This window comes from Gekko japonicus, unplaced genomic scaffold (genome assembly GCF_001447785.1).
Source record: "Gekko japonicus isolate JY-2015 unplaced genomic scaffold, Gekko_japonicus_V1.1 scaffold2182, whole genome shotgun sequence".
Taxonomy (NCBI): Eukaryota; Metazoa; Chordata; class Lepidosauria; order Squamata; family Gekkonidae; genus Gekko; species Gekko japonicus.
In genome coordinates, this window is record NW_015170954.1 from 39,865 (window position 1) to 60,709 (window position 20,845).

A 20,845-nucleotide genomic window follows, 5' to 3' on the forward strand; every position below is an offset into this window, starting at 1 on the left:
CGCCCAGAGGGAGGGGGCCGGGACTCTTTGTCTCGGCGGAGGGATCGCGTTCACTGAGGCTGGCTGGCGGCGGCAGCGGCAGCAACGGGTTTCTGCTGTGAGTTGTTGTTTCCTCCTCCTGCCCGGGGCTTGAATGGTGGAGCTCAGACTCTCGCTGCTGCTGAACAAACAGTGACAGCTACTGGGCGAGCGCGCTCTCTGGCCACCGACGGGGGAGCTCGGCCTCAAGCAAGCCGGGCTCCTCTGCTCACCATGTCCGGGGACGGCGGTAGCAGGCACACGGCGGAGCTACGAGCGGGTAAGTGGGTGCCGATCTGCCGCCACCGCCTCCTCTTCTGAGGCCGCCTCGCCTTCCCCCCTCACGCCGCGTGTGTCTTTTCCCCCCGCAGAGCTCTATTTCCTTATCGCCCGTTTCCTCGAGGACGGACCCTGCCAGCAAGCGGCTCAGGTAAAGCGGCGAGTGGCGCCGGGGCTGGGCCTGCGGGTTGGGGGGCGCCTCTTTCGGTTCGGCGGCGCCTTGCGCTCATCGCCTTTTCCCTTCTCTCCCCCCTTCCCCCCCCCCATTTTGTTATTTCTGCAGGTCTTGATCCGAGAAGTAGCCGAGAAGGAGGTAAGTGGTGCAGGGCGCCCTCAGCCCGCGTCTTCGTCCGCCTTGCCTGCCTCCGCGCGGTTGCAGCGGCCTCGCCGCCTCCCCCCCCATGGCGGGCGGGCGGGCGAGGCGCCCGCGCTCCTGGGGAGTTTTCTGAGAGGGGGTTACCCGTAGTGACTGAGGGAAATCTCTCTTTCTTCCCCAGCTGCTGCCCAAGCGCACCGACTGGACGGGGAAGGAGCATCCCAGGAGCTACGAGAGCCTAGTAAGAGAAGCGGCCGGTCGGCGTGGTAGCGATGTGATGTACTAGGGAAAGTTTGTGAGCAGCCCTTTAAAAAATTGAATTTCCCGCATTTTTTTTAACAACAAAAAAAATACATAAGGACCTGTTTTCAGACTCCTGATTTCTGCTGCTGGGCGCGTGAGGTGTGTTTAGTTAGACGATCAGGTGTTTTCTCGGAAGTCGCCCGATGTGGGGTCTTGGAGTTAGGGTAAATAATAATAATCCTACTAATGTGAGAGCCCTAGAGTCACTGTGCTAGAAATAAAGGTACGTCATGGATGTTGTGCAGGGAGAGCAGAAGGCAGGGAGGGGAGGAGCAAGCAGAGAGAGCTTGCAAGAGCCATCCAGGCCTGTAGGAGATGGGGGCGCTCTGTTCCATGCTGTCCTGCTTCCAGCACACACACAATAGGACCCAGTAGCTATTGAGCAACTGTAAGCAATCTAAATGCTCAAATCTGCAAGTTTCTTACATGTGTTTTTAAAAAATTGGAACAGAGATAGATAAAAGCTATTTATTAGTCTGCTGTAGTAACTACTGTGTACCTATTTGACTCATGCTGCCTATGTTTTTGTGTGTTACTTTCAGAGGAGAATGCTAACTTAAATTGAAGTCTGTCTGACACTAGACACTTCATGGAATACTTTGTTGTTCTTTCGCACAAATACCCTACATTCATGTATTGTTTTAACAGAATGTTTTGCCTTTGTCCTGAACGTTTTTGCTTGTCAGTTTTGTAAGATGCAGTGATTTTCTGAATTTATTTACTTACATCCTGTTTTTGCTTTGGAAGAGTTTTTCCCCACACTTCTGATACTTTAAGTGGAGTATTTTCATTAATTAAAATGTGAGATGCACTTGGCAACTGCACCTCTAAAGGTATTACTTTTAGAGTGTTGTATAGAAATGAGGACTTCTTGCTCAGGCTGTATTGCTGAGTTACTGATGCAGCTGTGCTTCTTGCCAGGAAAGAGAAAATTCCAGGGAAAGTACTCCTACAAAGGACATTGGGAGCCACCTTTGAAGTTAGTGATTATGCTGTGTTTTGGAGAGGCGCAGGGTATTAATGATCTAATGTATGGATGGAGCAGAACTACCTACCTTAAGTGATGGTTGATAGCAAGTCAGGCCAGAGCTGTGATTCATAGGTAGATAGAGCAAACAGCCTCCTCTGTAAGCAGGGCTATAAGGCTCATGGAAGCTTTAATGTATTTTCATGGCTAATTGGCACAGTTCAGGAATTGCTGGTCTAAATACCTGTGTACAACAGATTAGTGTGTAACTGGTCAATGAAGAGTAAAGGGTCTATTCTCTGCATTTCAGATAGGAGTAAAAACATTTCAATCTTTAGTTCTGTTCTTATGGTAAAGCATTTTAACTTAAATGGACATGCTGTATATTAGTACATCGTGCAGATAATATTCTAAGAGGGATATGTCTGTGTGCTAATGTTTGTGCTGTTCTTGCTTGACTGAGTCAGAAAGCCTTAAAACAGTAGGATCTTTAGGACTTAAATTTTATATACAATTGTAGCTTACAGAATAAAAATACATCCCCTTTCCCTAGCCTGGAATGTTCACTTGTTGATTTCCCACCCAAGTTACATTTTTTTGTATAATGTTATTAGTGCTGCAGTAGACAGTCATGCCTTGAGATGACATGTTCAGATGATGATTTTAGTTTCTTATTGGAAGAATTGAAGTCAGCAGTAGCAGGCATATATAGACTTTGATTCTAAAGTGAGCACTTCACTGAGCACTACTTTAAATACATTACAAGATTTCACTGATTGTGAACTCTCTACACATGAAAACACTGGGAATTGTCGTTCCTGTTGATAAAGTTGCATTTGAATAGCACAAAATAATGCTACTGCGCCCCAGTTTTTGCTAACAGTGTTTACAGGTGTTTGGGTGTATGCTGATGTTGATTAGGAAAAAAATCAATTGCTGTAGGAATCAGGCCCTCAAAAATGAAAACCTACCAGATTGAACAGAGCTCACCAGCCATGTTAGGTGACCTACATGGGAGTGGATAAACTTCCTGCTGAGGATGGAAAAACTGGGGCTGCTAGGTACTTGGTGGGCCAGGTAGATATTTAATGTATCTTTGGTTTGAGGCGGCGGGTGTCTAATTACACTGGCCTCCCTTGCCCTAATCCGCCTCTATGCTGTATACTTTGTCAATTTGTGCCATTGGTGGATGTCCTTGCTCTCTTAGCCAGTACGATGGCCCTTGGTCACACATGCAGCGTACACCTGGGAACTTGTTGTATCACTGTTTTGCCATCATGTGTTAATGTTATTTTATAGGCCTTCAAAATTGTAATTGTTGTAATTTGTTTCTAATTGTTTTACCCACCTGCTGTAATCTGCCCTGAGCCCACTTGCAGGGGAGGGCAGGATAGAAATCACATAAATAAATGAGCTACACTTACCAGCACAATTTGCACACCAAATTGGCTTCTGAAAGTGATTATGGTAGCTATCTATTGAAGATCCATGAATCAATATTAAAAGTGCTAGTATGATCAACGTGTATTTCATTAGTATGATTTTCATGAAAATCATTAATATTAGTCATGACTCCACTGTAAGCAAGCTAAATATTAAATTTCATTATTTTAGGTTAATTTAACTTCGTTTTTGAATAGTGCTGTGATTTCAGTCTATTCACAAAGCTCACTGAACAACAGTGGTGTGCAAATCAATTTTTCTTTATGTGGTAGGTGGTGGTCTGAAGCATCAAAAATGTGGAATCAATTGCTTGTAAGCACTGATGACAACCGCTGTTTAACTACTGAAAACTACTTGCTCTTGGAGCAGCCCACACATCTTTTTGCATAAAGTTACTAATCTGGTAGCTATCTTGGGTAGGAGTGTAACCTTGTAGCAAAATCCTGATAGCAAATTAAAAGAACATGAAATGCAGATCTGGGCAATACTGACTACAGAGTCCATAACTCCCCAACTCCTCCACCAGTCATTTTGCATTGAAATGGAAACTACAAGGAAACTAGAGAGAAACTCAGGAAGTTTTGCACTGCATTCCTAAAGAGAGTTACACCCTTTTAAGTCCAATGAAGTCCTTTGGCTTAAAAGGGCGCAGCTCTGTTCAGGATTGTACTGTTGTTACACAGTTGTGTTGTCTTTTAAGAATCAACACATTCTCAGGCAAGGGAATGGGGTCCACAACCCTTTTGTGATGAGCCATGAAATTAAAGGCTGGAGTGCTTCAATGTGAACTGGCAAAGAGGCTAAATCTGGTTATTGGTGGATGATGTCCTTTCTACTGACTGTATCATATCTCAGTCAATATTTCAATACAACTTATGTTAACATTTCTATTAACATATTTCTTTCCATGATGTGTAAATTTGGGGCAGGGGTGGCTGTGTGGAAGAAGAATCAGTACTGTCTTTCTTCAAAGAATAAATAGATTATAGCAGCTTGTTGCCTTGAAGGCAATTAATGTAAGTGGTTGATATTACATTGGTGTTGGGTGACTTTGGAGTTACCTTATTCCTGATGAATAAAATAGTATTCTTATTTTATATGGAAAAATAGTTATTAAAGATGGTTGTTTAACCTTGTAAATCCTGCGTGACCATTGCTAGTCTTCTCCCCCACCCCCAATTATTACTAGCCTGGCTGCTCACATAATAGCAATTATTCATTTCTGTCAGATCAACAGCCTGAAAGCAGAAAACAGCTAGCTCTTAGATGCACAAAAGTTTCCCTGCCTACTTTCATGAAGGTGATTCTTGTTCATTGCAGGAATCCTGGCAATGGCCATTTGTTATCCTAAATTAGTCAACATGGTAGAAAGCAGGATTAGAATTTACTTTCCTAGTCAGTGCAGTTCTTTACCCACTGAACTAATCTGCAGTGGCAGTTTTCAAATGTATTACTGCAGTACCAGAACTGTAACATGTGCTTCCTTTGGGGGCAAAGGCATGGGCTTGTGACCCTGAACTGTGTCATTTTGCCTGTTTGGAAGGGAATATAGGTTAGTAGGTAGAACCTAGAATCAGAGAGACATAAAGCCTGAGTTTATGAGTTTATATCTTCTTGGTTAAAGAACAGGGACAGGTCCTTTAGATGTTGTAGAGTAGTACTATTTATTTGTTTATTTTACTTCATTTATACTCCCATCTTTCTCTCCATTGGGGGATCCAAAGCAGCTTAGATCATTCTTCTCCCTATTGTATGCTCATAACAACCATATGAGGTAGGTTAGTCTGAGAGTTTCCATGGCGGACTAGGTCACAAACTCTGATCATGAAGCTGGCTCTTAGTATCTGTCACAATATGAGTACAGTTTAGCTGTTTATGTGATTAAGCCCTTGCCTGCTTGATTTCTTGGCCAATATTCCATGGTTTCCCATGCCTGTTAGTTAATAGTGTGTATAAGTAAAGCCCTCTGGTATTTGCCTCTGTTATGGCCCAGTGGACTGCTGTGGTGGATTCCTACCTGCTGAAATGAACATAGAGCATTACCATGTGGTTTATTGGATGTGTGGTGAGCTGTATTGCATAATGAAGGCTGTGGAAATGTTCCTGTTGATTCCTTGTTGGGCCCATCTTGTTGGTGATATGTTGAGTTCCACTGCAGTTCATCTTTGGAATGTTTTGCATTACAGATACTTTCTGTAGGGCTTTCTGCAATGAAAGTCCTTGCATACTCTTGTTATTCCTTTCTTTTCCGTTGTGTTGTTTCCTTCTCAAGTGGCTTGCCATTCCAGCAATGATGCAGTTGCATAAATGTTGCATATTGTGTCAGTCCAATGCAGAGTTCTCTGAACTTTAAGCGGATATATGTAGTGTCTGTATTCAAATATGTACTTATGCCTGTTTCATACACATTCAATTGTAATTTGTGTTCTCATAATGATGATATGTAGTGAGTCTTTTCCTTTAAAAATATCTGGGACACAGCAGTGGAAAGTGGGCAAAAAATACGACCTGTTCTGTGACATGAACACCTTTGACTGGAGCTGTGTATTCCTTGGTGGATTTCTTGGTGAATTCCTTGGTCAGTAATTACAAAGCATCCATAGTTGTTGTAATTCATCTTGAGTCTCAGTGAAAAAGGCAGGCTCTAAATGAATACATAAATAAATAAATTGGGAAGTTCTGTTTAAGCTTGTAAGTAACTGGTTTGTGTTGTTAAAGCAGCTTGCATATTGTAATTCCTGTTGCTGCCTAAAAAGCTTAGAAATAATGATTTGGTTCAGTAAACAAAAAAGATACATTTAGCTGTCTGAAAAATTAATTGTATATGTACTTGTATTGATTCAGTGAGATAAAAAGAATGTAAATTAAGCTTTTAGATGACATGTTATTAAATTTTGTTACGTGCTAGAGAAAATCTGCATTATGATAGGTGGGAAGTTAATGGTAGTCTTGTGAATAGTTTATGCAATTTTGATAGTGAGATCCACATTATGCTCTGCACTGTCTTAGATTAAATATTTGTGAAATAAATTTCATGGAGTAAATTAATGCCTGAAGATGTTTTAAGAAATTGCAGCATATTCATCAGAGAATGGTTTGATTAGATAAGCTGAATGTCCAAGTTTAAGATGGAAGGCTACTGCGCCAAATGTTTCGAAGTCTCAATATTTTTAGAGTGTAGGCCTGCAGAAAAAGCTTTCAATTTTTTGTATTGTTTTTAAGTACCGTGGACACTTTAGAACTTGTTTCTTCATGATGATCATGTTAAAATTCTGTAATAATCAGTGAAAATGGGTGCAAGAGAATGCTATCGAGTCAGTGAAATAATGGCAAACTTCCATTTATTTTATAAAATAAGGTGGTCAGCAGAGTGGATAAAATCAATGATTTTTTTTAAAAAAAATCAAAAATCAATTTTTAAATTTAAATCGGAATTTTTTCATTTAAATTGGATTTTGTTTGATAAAATGTTTTTTGAGGAAAAATCTATCTAAAGATAGTTTTCTGTTTAAGATGCATTATAGCCCAAAGGATTTTCATAATGAAATAAGGATTAATTTTTATCTATGTAGTATAAGATTGTATATTCATGCAATGTTTAAACATTTTTGTAAATGAATTTCATTAAATCATTAGGGCCCCAATGTCATGCTTGCCTATGTTTCTTAAAGACTAAGAACATGTGGCAGGGTATATTATTATATGCCGTGCAACAAATTTTGTTAGTCTTTAAGGTGCTAATGGACTCTTGCTCTTTTCTACTGCTACAGAAAGACTGACATGGCTATCCATCTTGATCTATCACTAGAGGTTACTGTAAGATTATTTTGGATAATTTATCTAGATGATACCATCACAGATGTTGGTTTTTCAGTTCTCAAAAAGGTGAATTTGTATCTGCAGAGATAACATGCTTTTTTAACAGCAAAAATGTTAAAAAGGCTTCAATCCTATTGTTCCTCTGCAAATCTGTATAAACAGGATCAACTCTTTACCTCTTAGTGCTAAGTTTCAAAAGTTCAATAAACAGAACTATTAGAATGGAGATAGTTAACATTGCAATGACTTCACAATTATCTATTTCAAATGCTAAATAACCGAACTATCATTAATTTTCTGACATTACTGTAAAATTAATCTGAAAAGTTATTATTCTAAAACTGAAGCCTTTATATGGGTTGTGAATACTAAAGTAACAACAACCAGCAGCAAACTTTTATGTAGAAAACTGAGTCTTACAGATTTAAATCAAATCTAGTGATTTAAATCAAACCCACTGTGATGGTCATGGAGAACAAGAGACTATTTTAAGACTTCAACAAATTTTCTTTGGGTGTAGAAGCTAGCTTAAAAATGTAAGAATCGAACCCTTTTTTTAAGCTGTATTTTAATGCCCATATTTTCTAATAATTGCTACCATCAAACTGAATCCTAACCTTTTCATAGTTCCTTGAAATGTTATTAGTTCTGACTAAAGTGTTCTAGTATATAACAAACATGGGGGTGGCCCTTGTCTTCCCCTTCTTTTGTAGCCTTTAGGCAGTGGGTGAAGACTTTCCTGTATTCATGTTCCCTCACTGATCATGCTTCAAATTTATGTGTTTTGTTAATTGTTTTTAGTTGTGTGTGTGTTAATATTTTGCTTGTTTGCTGCCTTGGGGACCCTAGGTTGGGTGGAAATAAAATATTTTAAATAAATACTGTGAAAGCTAATCTCTAACCTAACCTCCCAGTTCCTCATAATTCAATTCCTGCTTTAAAAAGCTCCATTTACTTTGTACTTCCACTGAGAATTGCTGAGAAATGCCACAGTAAAACCACTCCTAAAATCCTAGATGCCACCCTGAACTTTCCGGACACCATGCCAAGCTGGTACCTGGCCCCATCTCAAATCTGCTTTAATAAATTTAAGCTTCTAAATGTTGAAATAACTGTGTTCATGTTTTGTCTCATGGATCAGGTATATATGGTTATATGACTAGATTGGGTCTTTATTAGTAGTAACTTTATGGAATAGTATCATTATGAGTAGTGACTTTATGAAAATGTATCATTAACAGTATTACTATCTTTTCTTTTTAAGGCGCTTTTGCACTAACACTTTACATTTGTTTTGTTATTGTGTTCTCATAAATTCCTTTGCATGAGTAGTGAGCAATCATGATGGTACAAAATTGAGCAGTGGAATATGATCCTTAGTTTAACAGGTGTAACTGCATATTGCTTCCCTGAGAGGAGCACTGACTTAGAACCTAAGTACACATAGTGATCTGTATAGAACCTCCCAGTGGTTTTACTTAAAAAGCAGTTGTGGGAAGCTATGGATCAGGTTGTAACAGTGTGAGTGATGGTGGTTAGGAATATTTATTTATATCTTCCCTGGATAAGCATATCTTTACTCGTGCTGGGCAAAGTACAGATACAAAAAGCATATCATAAGTGAAAAATATCCTGAAAAAGGTATCTAAGATGACAATGAGAGATTAGAAAGAGGTATAAACTAAACAAGTAAACTGAAAAAGCAATTTGGGTGTGGGGTGAGAAGAACATAAATTTCTAGATTGGGTGGAGAGGATGTATTCCAAGGAACTTCTTTCTCTCAAAAGTGAGGCTGGTGAAAACAAAAGGCTGGGATTTCTCAGTGGTGGCACCTATCTCATATTCTAGTAGTGAAGTTAGCCAAATCTTTGGACACTTAAATCTGGTGACTGGAGCTGTGAATTGGCAAGACAGATCTTTCTACAAACCTGAAAAAGGTTCCAAGTTTGCAGAAACTTGTAAGATCTTAAAAACAACAACAAGGTGAATTTAAAATATGTAAAAATGATAAAAAGATTCCTTCAGTGGCTGTTGCTAGGCAACCACAGTACTCCAAGGCTGTGTTTTGGTGAGTAGAAGGCAGGGGGAAGGGAGCAGGGTCCTTTCCAGGCCTATTTTGGCCTTTGAGGGAAGGGTGCCTTGGGGCCAGGCCTAGGGTTGCCAGCTCCAGGTTGGGAACTTCCTGCAGATTTTGTGATGGAGTCTAAGGAGAGCAGTGGTTGGGAAGGGAGGGGAGCGGCTTCAGCTGGATATAATGCAAAATGTCCACCTCCAAAGCAGTCATTTTCTCCAGGAGGACAGATCTCTTTTGTCTGGAGTTCAGTTGTAATTCTGGGAGATTGCTAGGTCCCACTTGGAGACTGGCAACCATAGGCCTGGCAGCAACCTCTGTGTGACTTGATACCACCTGATTTGCATGACTCAACTGGGTCTGGCTGATTGCTGCTGTTCAACAGTAATCCACCGTATGAAAGTCAGTGTAGTGTAGCGGTTAGAGCAGAGATATCAAACTCGGTTGTTACAAGGGCCGGATCTGACATAAATGTCATTTTGTTAGGCCGGGCCATGAGTGCCACAAACTTTATAAAGGACAAACGCAAATCCAATTAACAATTTTTTTTTACTCAAAATACAAACAAAAGCAATTGATTTCTAGCAGTGACAGCAATTGATTTTCTGGGCAACCCACAAAATCCCCAATAAATGTATTTAACCATATGCAAGATAAAGTTTTTTTCAAAGGGATACCATAAAAGGGGGGGTATCTTACATTTCCATACAAGTTAGTTACGTTTTGTACATATAGTGCTTTTAGGAGACGAGTCATTTTCCTTGCAATTAAATAAGGTGTTTTTTTAGCACCCCCTGCCCAATGCTCAGCCTCAGCAGCCGAGCATGGCTACGATCAGTCTCTTACTCTTTGTTTCCTCTTTTCCCCCGTCCTGCCTCTGAGGATCTTGAGGAGGCATACTGGACCTATCCCTCCACTACCCCATCTCCACCACCACCACCAACCCTGTGAGGTGGGCCAGGCTGAGCGACCGGCACCAGGTGACCCAGACAAAAGGCTCAGAAGGAGGGGGGATCTGAACCTGCTCTCCCAGATCCTCCAGCCCCAGTTCTTATCCATCCTGCGTTTCCCACAGAAGCAATGAGGCTGAGGGGAAGGCCTGATGGAGGGCTCTTTCCTAAACCTCCAGTGGGCACTTTTTGTCCCACTGCAACCCATTTTCCCTTATGGGCTGAGAACAGGTGAGGGGAAGAAGGGAGGTTGCCGTCCCCAACCTGCCCTTACACTCACTCTGCCTCCCAGCTCCATGGCTGCTTAGATGTGCGGCAGCAACGGCGGCGGCCCTTTTTCCCTTTGCTTCTCCACTAATTTTCTGAGGCTGGGACATCTTCCCCTTAAGAGTGGCATTCACAAGACAGCCCACTTGCCACCCAATCCACACACTGGCCCTCCTCCTCTCTCCCCTGCTAGCCCTGTCCCTTTGCCAGCAAACCACAGTTCCATGCACCCACTCTCGCCAACCCCCCTCAAGGTCACCATTTGAAAAAACTTGGCTGGTTGGTGTAGTGGAGGCAGCACTGGCTTCTCAGCTTGCCCCTCCCCATGTAATGGCTTCATCAGTCCTTGCTGAGCTGCACTTGGAGGAGGTAGGAGGGAAAAACACCACCATACCTCCTCTTTCTCCACCTACACTGCCATTCCCCCAACACTATTTTACCTCAGTCTCTTAACCCCACTCCCTAGCAATTTCCTTTTATTTCTTGACAGCGTCGACCACACACACCTCTCCTCGTGCACCCACTTGTCCCCCTTAGCAGCATCCTGCCTTCCTTCCCTCGCACCAGTTGCTTGCGGGCCAGATAAGAGGAGGAAAATAATGTAAGCTGCTTTGGTCTGTACTGTGGAGAGAGGTGGGAGATTTTCAGGGGGTGGAGCCTGGGGAGGGTGGGGTATGAGGAGGGAAGGGATCTCAGGGGGTTGAATGCCATAGAATCCACCCTGCAAAGCAGCAATTTCTTTCAGAAGAAAAAGTGTTGCCAGATGCCAGGTAGGGGCTGGAGATCACCTGGAATCACAATTACTCTCCAGATGATAGAGATAATTTCCTTGAAGAAAATAGCTTTTTTGGAGGGTGGGGCCTATGGCATTATACCCTGCTGAGGTCCCTTCCCTCCCTAAACCTTACCCTCCCAAAGCTCCATTCCCAAATTGCTGAACCTGGAGCTGACAACTCTAAAGGGGAAATGATCTCTGTAGTTGGGAGATCTATTGTGATTCCACATCTCTAGGCCCCACCTGGTGGTTGGCAACCCTTGAAGGAGAGAAGGAAGTAGGAAAAACAGAGCCGCTACGGAGTTTTTCAGGAAAAGGAAAGAGGAAATAGTGGGGGAGGGGGAAATGAGATGCCTTCCGCAAGTCCTTGCAGGTTCCCACTTGTTGTCACTAATTTCCTGTTATATGATTGGTGAAGTTTTTTCAAATCTTAGCCATCCTTCTACAGGCCTTATTTGTGGGTTTTTTTAAAAGCTTCTTTTGTTTTATGGCTTTAGTCATTCATTGTTTGACTTCTTTGATTTTTTTTAATGTTGGGATCGGCCTTGAGGGTCAGAATAGGTAAGTGAGAAAGATTAAATACAAAAAATTGAAGAGAGTACTTTAGGCCACTGTTGGACACAGAATACTAGGCAGTGGTCTGGTGTGGGAAAGTGATTATGTTTGTACAGTTCATTTGAAAGGATGAAGAAGACTGGAGATTCCGGCAAGGGTTTACAAACTTTTATAGTTGTAGTAATTGGAATGAGGGGCTTCATTAGGGCTTGGCAGCTAATCAATCCTTGATGGTTAGGTAAGGAGAATTGAAGCGTTCCATTATGTGCTGTAGACTTTGTGTGCTAGTGTAATACTTAGAGCTTCAAAATTCCCAAAGCTAGCTCTAAGTCTTTAAGAGTTGAAAATACCACATCTTACAGAACTGCTTGACTGGTCAAAGGGCAGGATAAATTTCAGTCCTTTGGTTGCTTTTTGTATGCTAACTTACATAGGAGAGATAACTATAAGGTCTATTAATGCTTCTTAAAGCAAGGTATTTCATATTCAAAAAGTATAGCATGAAAAAGTCTTGATTTTTCTAATTTTTCTAGTGGAAAGATTGGGAAATTTGGGAGAGTACTAAAAAAAACAACAAAAACTTCCTACTTCTACAAAATAGTTTCTGTTTTTGAGTAAGAAAAACCTTGTTTTACTAAGCATTCTGCTTTTTCCAAATACACAATATGAGGAAGTCTGAGGACTTCGTGGAACACTGAAAATTTTTTTTACACAGTACACATGTGCAATGTTGTAAAGATTTTCTGGTTTAAATGTAAATAATTTTGACAACAGTTAATATGCTAAAAAGTGTTTAATGATTACGTTATAGAAGAGTTCAGAATTTTCAACCTTCTGAGGTTTAGCTTAATATTCAAACAATAGCATGTCATGCAGTACTGAGCTTTGCTGTGAAAGTTATGTATTTATGTTGTAAAGATCCTCATCTCAGCTTCTGATCTCTGACCCCGTAAATTTTCTACAGAAATAAAAATGTATTTGTAGTAAAAAAATTAAAAGTTTGAAGGACAAACCAGTCAAGGTTACAACATTAATCACTGCTTAAAAGTAAAATAATGTGCTCATTAATTTAGGTAAAATTGAAGATAGTGAGCAATGAAGAATGAATTCAATTCTTTAAGTTTAAAAAATTCTTTCTAATTATTAACAGGATATTCTCTGATTAGTCAAATAATTATTTAACAGGCAATATTCTGGATTGGAATTTACTGCTGGGTCATTTAAAATATCAGATGATTACTAGCTCCACAATTTGGATCCGTATTCATGTAGTACTTAACTGTAATCAAATAGGTGTTCAGTTAAAATTAAATAGGCTTAGAGTGGTTTCCTGAGGAATATAACAATTACCTCTAAAACAGAGATCCCAAGCTTGGGGCCTGGAGGCACTGGGGCACCTGCTGTTGTTTTTCATGGTTCCTGTTACCTTCCCTAAAGAGCTAATGCTGGCTTTCTTCTTCAGAAGAGCCATCACCTTTGAGTCTGCTAGGAGCACTGATTCAGAAACAGCTGTCTCTATCATAGGCTTGGAATCTCATAATATTTTGTGATTTGGCTTCTGCCCCCTGCCAGCTGTTTTGTGATTGCACCTGCTGAGTGTTCTTAGAATTTGAAAGGTGTTCTCACAGGCTCAACAAGGTTGGAGCCCCTTGCTTTATAAGATAATAGCAGTGTTGAACTCCCTTCTCCTCGTTTTTATAAGTGGTTACTGTTTTGATAACTAGGTAATTGACATGGGGGTTAAATGTGAAAGGCATCTACTCTTGAGACATATAGGAGAACGTGAACAGCAAGGAGGAGGTACACAGTACCAAAGGTTACAAAAAGGTGCAAAGCCATTTGTATTAATAATAGTTAATACAAAGAATCCAAAGACAATCAGTTCGTAAATAAAAGATTACCTCTGTGAAAAATCCTAAAACAGGCAGTATCAACAGTGAAGCAGTCCAAAAAAGTCAATGTATAAACAGTATAAGTGGTCAGACAATATAAACAGCAAAGCAATCCAAAACAATCAAATGTATAAACAGTATAAGCAATGATGTTTCACTGGCAGATTGTCCTGTTTCAACAGCTTCTTCAGTACTACTTTGCTATGTCTAGTATGCAGTCTTGTTAACCTGTAAGAATCAGAAAACCTACAACAAAAGTGTTATATGCATGCTTCCACATTCCACCAAAAGTATTATGAAACTTACTGCTTGTAGAAGTAGTAACTATACATAGAACACAAATCTGTAACAGATGAAGTAAAATACAAACTAGTTAGTGGGATTACATGTACAAAAAGGGGGGGGGGGAGAAAGAAAAATTTTACCAGGAAAAGCTAACAGACTCATAGCCACAAATTCAAATTTGCATATGTAGCCTTGACAACAATAAATATGAATGCTGCATGTTTTTTCCTATATTACTTGCTGCACCAGAGCCATCTGCTAAATATTTGTAATTTGTAAATTCTTAGAGAAGGGTATTTATTAATTAAAATATTTACATGCCTGCCGTTCACTTAACATAGTTAGCCAACATGGGTAACAGTATCAGTACAAATCAACAATAAATAATGATCTTTACAATTAAAAAAAAAACTCTGTAAAATACATCTTAATATACAAGTGACCAGAACACAGTCACAAAAAAAGGACTGCTCCAAAGGTCTTTCTAAATAATTCTGACAGCCATGCTGGAAGGACAACAGTATAGGTTCCTGCCTTTTGTCTTCTGGGAGGTTGTTCCACAGCTGTGAGCAGCCACCAACACAACCTGGCCCAGCCAGTAACAGATTGATCTTTAGCCCGGTTAAGAGCAACTAAAATGAATGGGCCAGCACTTGTCAGACTCTTGAACAAACTTACTTCCAACAACACTCTCTTGGCAGTGATTTGTTTGTTGAGAGATGAAGATGTTTCAAGCTAAGACGATCTGTGTCAGAACTGACTCCCTTGGCGCCAGTTCTGGTATTATACATAGTTCAAACAGCCTCTCCCCCTTGTGACCAGTCCAATCGCACCAGTACATCCAGCCCACCAAAATCTACTGTGCACTGTTAACCCTCTCCCAGCACCTGCAAGCTTAGTATCTAGCATTGTCTAGTGTCCAAGGTCAAGCACGCATTCTTCCCAGAGATGAGAGGCCCTGCATAAACGCAGTTACAAGCTAGCACAACTTCCAGCAAAGCAGCTTCACACACACTCACATGCTCTCAGACTCCCCCTCCCAACTAGAAGAAAACAGGATACGAGACATACAGAACCAAAAAGAGCTAAGGAAACCATGGCAAATGAGGCCTGAGTTTGACAGCGCCGAGCCATAGTGATCTTATGCAACAGCAATAGGGGGGCCAGCTGGTAGATGCCCACTGCCTCAAAGGCCTGGTGGAACAGCTCCATTTTGCAGGCCCTGTGAAACTATAACAGGTCTCGCAGGGCCCGATCTCAATCGGAAGCATGTTCCACCAGACTGGGGCCAAGGCCGAGAAAGTCCTGGCCCTGGTTGAGGCTAGGCAGGCATCTTTCGGGCCGGGGACAACCAGTAGATGGCTATCCACAGAGCGCAAGGCTCTTCGGGGCACATTTGGGAAGAGGTGGTCCCATAGATACGTTGGTCCCAGGCTGCAGAAGGCTTTAAAGGTCAACACCAACACCTTGAAATGGATCCGGTACTTGCTTGGTAGCCAGTTCAATTGGCAGAGTATCAGCTGGATGCGCGCCCACACAGATGTGGCAGTCAGCAGGCGTGCTGCTGCATTTTACACCAGCTGGAGTTTCCGGATCAGCCTCAAGGGTAAGCCTGTGTAGAGCTGGGTGTCATCGGTGTATTGACATCTCGCTCCAAAGCTGTGGATGATCTCATTTAGGAATCTTAAACAAAAATGTAACTGTACTTTCCTTGCAGATCCCACAGATCTGACTTTGCATCCTCTACTTCCATCCTCTGAGAACAATCTAATAAAAAGGACCTAAACCATTTCGGTGGACCTGACCCAAATGGCCCAGGCTAGCCTCATCCCGGAAGCTAGCAGGGTTGGCCCTGGTTAATATTTGGATGAGAGACCAAGGAAGTCCAGGGTCGTGACACAGAGGCAGACAATGGCAAACACCTCTGAACATTTCTTACCTTGAAAACCCTATGGGGTTGCTTGCCATAGGTCTGCTGCAATTTGATGGCACTTTCTACCACCATCTAAGCATTTCAGTACTGTTCTGCCCAGACCTCTCTTTTTCAGGTCTCTCAGCAGTATGGTACAGTTACGGGCAGCTGAAAGGCCTCATAATAAAAGGGATGCATTTCCCTTGTCAGTGTAGGTCATTCAGTAATGTTTGATAATGATTCCCAAAAAGGCAGATTGGAAACTGGCCTTCATTTCGTCAGTGGTGTCTTCTTGATGAACTTATTGCTGCTATTTGAATGCCTGTCTTAATTATTAATTAATAATTATTTCAACTTCCTTTTGTATCCTTTGCTGTCCTGGGTTTTCACCATTTACCCTGTGTTTCTCAAACGTCCTTTGTGCTGATGTTTCCCTCTGATACGAATCTGAGGGGTATTTTTTTCCTTTCTGTAAGGTTTGGTCTGCTTCAATAAGTGTTGCCCACCTCATCACTATTTTGTGTGGATGCTGAGGCCAGTAGACTTAAAAAAGAACACACTATATTGCAGTGCTAGTGTTAGATCACTGTAGCAGCATACCAGGCATGGTCATTTAAATGGATTCTCTGGGGTGCCCCAATTTTTTCTTTTGTATGAAGAGTGTTGATCAGCATATCGTTATACGGCCCTTGCAGTGCAGAAGCCTGAGAACTCAACTAAAGCAGTGGGGAAGGAGCTGATGGAAGAGTCAGGCTACCTGCTAGAGCAGTGGGGGTGGATCTGGGAACAGTTTCCCCAGAGAGAGGGAAATTGTGCATCTGGGAGAATAAGTGGAATCCAGTGAACTCCCATCGAGGCTTTTCACATTACAGAGGAAAGAGCTTTTCAAGCATTGGATTTGTGTGTGTTTGATGTTCGCCCAATGTGTGGATGAGGGCTTTATCATCTTCTTTCTCAGGTGTAGAAAGGCAGCTCCATGCCTTCCCTGAGTAGAACTGCTTGGGAAGCATCATAGCTCAAAGTGATAAAGATTTCCCCCACCATCTCATACACAGTGGTATGAAGTTGGTTAGCCACTAAGGCAAAAACCTCTTTTGTTGTTGTTCAGTCGCACAGTTGAGTCCGACTCTTCACGACCCCATGGACCACATCACGCCAGGCCCTCCTGTCTTCCGTCGTGCTCCGGAGTTTGCTTAATTTCATGTTCATTGCCTCGATAACACTGTCTAACCATCTCATCCTTGCCGTCCCCTTCTTCTTTGACCTTCAATCTTTCCCAGCATCAAGGTCTTCTCCAGTGAGTGCTCCCTTCTCATTTGGTGGCCAAAAACCTCTAGAGACCACAAATTTTTTTTATCTAAGATCCCTATCCAGTTACTGCAGGCTGAAGAGGAGAGTATATGGCAGCATTCAGGTGCAAGGAAATTACTTTTGTGAATTTATGCAGGCTTACTGCAGAGTAAGCCATTGAGTTCACCAGGACTTACTTTTGAGTAATACATGGGCTTGTGGCCAGAGGGAGAAACTACACAGATGTCAAGCTGCATGATGGCTGCTTTTGCCAGATCAGATGTGGGTTGGGCAAATAATGTGTTTGCTGCCACTGGGCAAGTTGCAGAATGGCTGCCACCAGGCCAAGTGATTCCTCTCTCATGGGCATGAAGTGAATGAGGGGGTGTGGTAGAGAAGGTGGAGCCTTCTCGAGGGCTGATTGCAAGAATGCATTTTTTAAAGATTAAGGAAAAAGCAGTGCCCATTTGGACCACGTGTAAGAAAAATAGAAAAAAAATAGTGAAATAGAGCACAACCCTCTGTGTGGATCCCCCATTGCCACCGCATTTTGTCTGGATTTGCATTGACAACAAGTAAAAAATTAGTGCCACTGTGTGGAAAGCATTAATACCTGTTTGTCTGCTGAAGATTTCTTTAACAGTTAGTAACTGTCTTTTTTAGGGAGTCAGAAAAGCCCCTTCTGATAGAAAGGCATTGCCATTACAGTATTAAAGAAAGCTTGTAAGTAGAGATATGAGAGGTGGAGGAGAGAAAGTTGAAGGGAAAAGTGTGTTTTCATTTTATCTTCGACGTGGTCTCTGTGCTTCACACCCATGGGATCTAGTGTGCACGCGCTGGATCGATCGGTGCTGTAGCAAGCTCTTTTAACGGATTTTCGCACCCAGTCCCTCGGGCATGCGCAGGAACCCCACCGCGCATGCCCAGAGGGGTGGGCGCGGACATCCCGCCAGTTAATTTCTTACAGCCGCGTTGGAAAGACCTTCATCGGTCTGTTCGATTCGCTTTTTTTTTTTTTTGCTTTTTTGCCTCATGGCTCTTTGGATTTTTTCCTCAGTTTACTCGTTTTCTTCGTTGTTCTTTCAAAAAACTTATTTTTTTAAAAAATATTCTGCTGAGGGGGAGGTTGCTGCTTTACCTCAATCGGGCCTTTGGGCTAACCCCCCCTTCTTCTTCATTTTGGGGCTTTTTTAATAGGTGCATCTTTGCGGTAGTAAACTTGCTCCTCCTGACCGTCATACCCTCTGTATTTTTTGTCTTGGAGAGTCTCATCGACCCGAATCTTGTCGCCACTGTGCTCGCTTTTCAAACCAGACCCGGAAAAACCGAGCCGCCTGCCTTAAAGTGTCCCTGTTAGAATCGGCTCTACATCCTTCCTCAGTGATGGACGCCAAAAAACCATTGACATCAACGGCTCTGGCATCGAGGCCTGCCTCCGATATCGGCCAACCGACACCGAAGCCTCCGGCATCGAAGGCGCAATCCTCTGCTTCCACGCTGTTGAAAAAGAAATCCAGGCTAAGTAAGGAGCAAAAGTCCGCAAAGAAGGGCTCTTCCAAACCCCTTAAGGTGGCAAAGAAGGGGAAAGTAGCGGTGGCTGCACTAGGTGGTGCCCCTGAAGTGCCTCCCGCTCCAACGACTGTATCGATAATGGAGGCCCAAGTCCCTCCGCCGATACCAACCATCCATGTCTTGGACTCCCTTGTCCACCAAGTGGAATGTCCTTACTCCGACATCGAAATGGTAGAGCTCCTAAGTCATCAACTGGATGCAGAGCCTTCTCCATCTCCTTCCCCATTGTCGACATCGATCCACGTCGGCACCGATATACTCCATGCAACGCGGAGCGTCACCCTCCACGTCTGCACACTCAAACTGTCGATATCGACAACTCAGATTATGCGGGCTCCTCAAAGACATGCTGCAGCTTTGTCTCCGAGGCGTCCACGGTCCAGAAGTCGATCCCCGCGAGTCTTTTTACCCCTGTCATCTCTGTCTTGGGATCAACGACAGATGAGGTATCTGTATGGGGCATATCCAACATCCTTGCCATGGCTGACTCCGGCGAGCTATTCCGACTGGGATCGATATTCATCCCACTCTGCTCATAGATCGAGGTCGCCCTACAGGTCGAGACCTTCAGCATCTCTCTGTCGTCCTTCTGCAGACAATCCTGCCCAGTATAACTTGGATCGCAGTCGTCCTTCCAATCCTCAGGTCGTCCAAACCCCAGTCGTTTCCACCCCTGTCATTCCACCAAGACCATTAACTGGTCAACATGACACTCCGGTCCAAATGCCACACCAAGAGTCCTCTGATTCAATGGAAGACAATTCCGATACTGAAGCATCTGAGGCTCACACCTCTCCTGATCATAAGTCTCCTAATCAAGCTGTCGCTGATGATTTGCCCATCTCCCCATCTGACAATCTCACGTCATACACAGATCTTGTTAAAAGAATGGCCCATTTCCTAGGCCTTTCTGTTGTTCAGCAACACCCGCAGGTGACGGAAGCGGTTTTTGACATGATCCAGCTGGATACATCTTCCACTCTGGCATTACCCATGTCCACTGTCCTTTTGCAAGCTACAAAGGCACCATGGGAGAAACCTTTGTCAGCCCCGGTGTCGACAAGAAGATTGGACCATATGTACAGAGTCCAAGAGACAGGGGCCGAATTTCTATTCTCCCATCCTCAACCAAACTCCATGGTTGTAACATCCTCCTCAAAATCTAAACGAACACACTCTGCACCTTCAGACAGAGAAAGTAAAAACTTGTACGCTTTTGGGAGACGCTTCTATTCCACTGGAGCGTTGGGTGTCAAAAATACTAACTAGCCTGCATGAACAGTTATTAATATACTCTCTGGGAAAGGTGCTCCGAACTATTGACCCACCTCCCAGAAGACAAGCTTCAGGCAGCCAGAGTCGTTCAAAAGGAGGGCATGGTGTTGGCAAAGCAGCAGATCAACACTTCAAAGCATGCCCTAGATGCATCTTCCAGGACGATGGCCTCTGCTATAGCACTCCGGAGGCATTCCTATCGAGCTCTAGGAGTGTCACCCTCTGCGAGACAACAATACCGTCCCCGTTCCTGGTCGAGGTCTTGGCAGAGGTGTGCCCCAAGTCGTCAGTCTCCAGACAGACAATGGAGACTGCGTACGTCTTCGGGAGGTCAAAAACCTCCATACCAAAAACCGAGGTTTGGATCCGGGCAACAATCTTCCCGTACCAAACAGGTCAAATCCTCCAAGCAGAGCTTTTGACTTCCCTGTCACTGAGTCAGTTCAAACCCGTCTCTCACCCTTCCTTCATACTTGGCGTCACATCACCTCGGACGAATGGGTGCTGTCCATCTTGACCCGAGGCTACCGTATCCAATTCCACCAGAACCCCATTATTCCTGTTGTCATCTCCACACACCCTTCCCCACCTCCCCTGGAAGAGGTGTCCGTCCTTCTGCAGAAGGGAGCCATCGAACAGGTACCACCACACCTCCACAGGACGAGATTTTATTCCCGATACTTCACAGTCCCGAAGAGAGATGGAGGTGTTTGACCCATTTTAGATCTAAGGGCACTGAACTGTTTTGTAACCTACCATCGCTTCCACATGGTGTCCTTACAGCAGATTATGCCACTCCTACGGAAACACGTCTGGATGGCCACCCTCTACCTCCAAGACGCGTACTTCCACCTCA

At 42.9% G+C, this 20,845-nt stretch overlaps 1 protein-coding gene across 1 annotated transcript in view; it reads left to right on the plus strand.

Moving 5' to 3' along the window:
* Positions 1-73: 73 nt before the first annotated feature.
* The window catches only part of PHIP (pleckstrin homology domain interacting protein), a 154,644-nt gene continuing 133,872 nt past the window's right edge, over positions 74-20,845 (plus strand). Inside the window, exons 1-4 of the mRNA XM_015418910.1 lie at positions 74-298; positions 390-448; positions 581-610; positions 795-854. Coding sequence (XP_015274396.1) covers positions 253-298; positions 390-448; positions 581-610; positions 795-854 — 195 coding nt within the window. The 5' untranslated portion in view covers positions 74-252. The remainder of the gene's footprint in view (positions 299-389; positions 449-580; positions 611-794; positions 855-20,845) is intronic.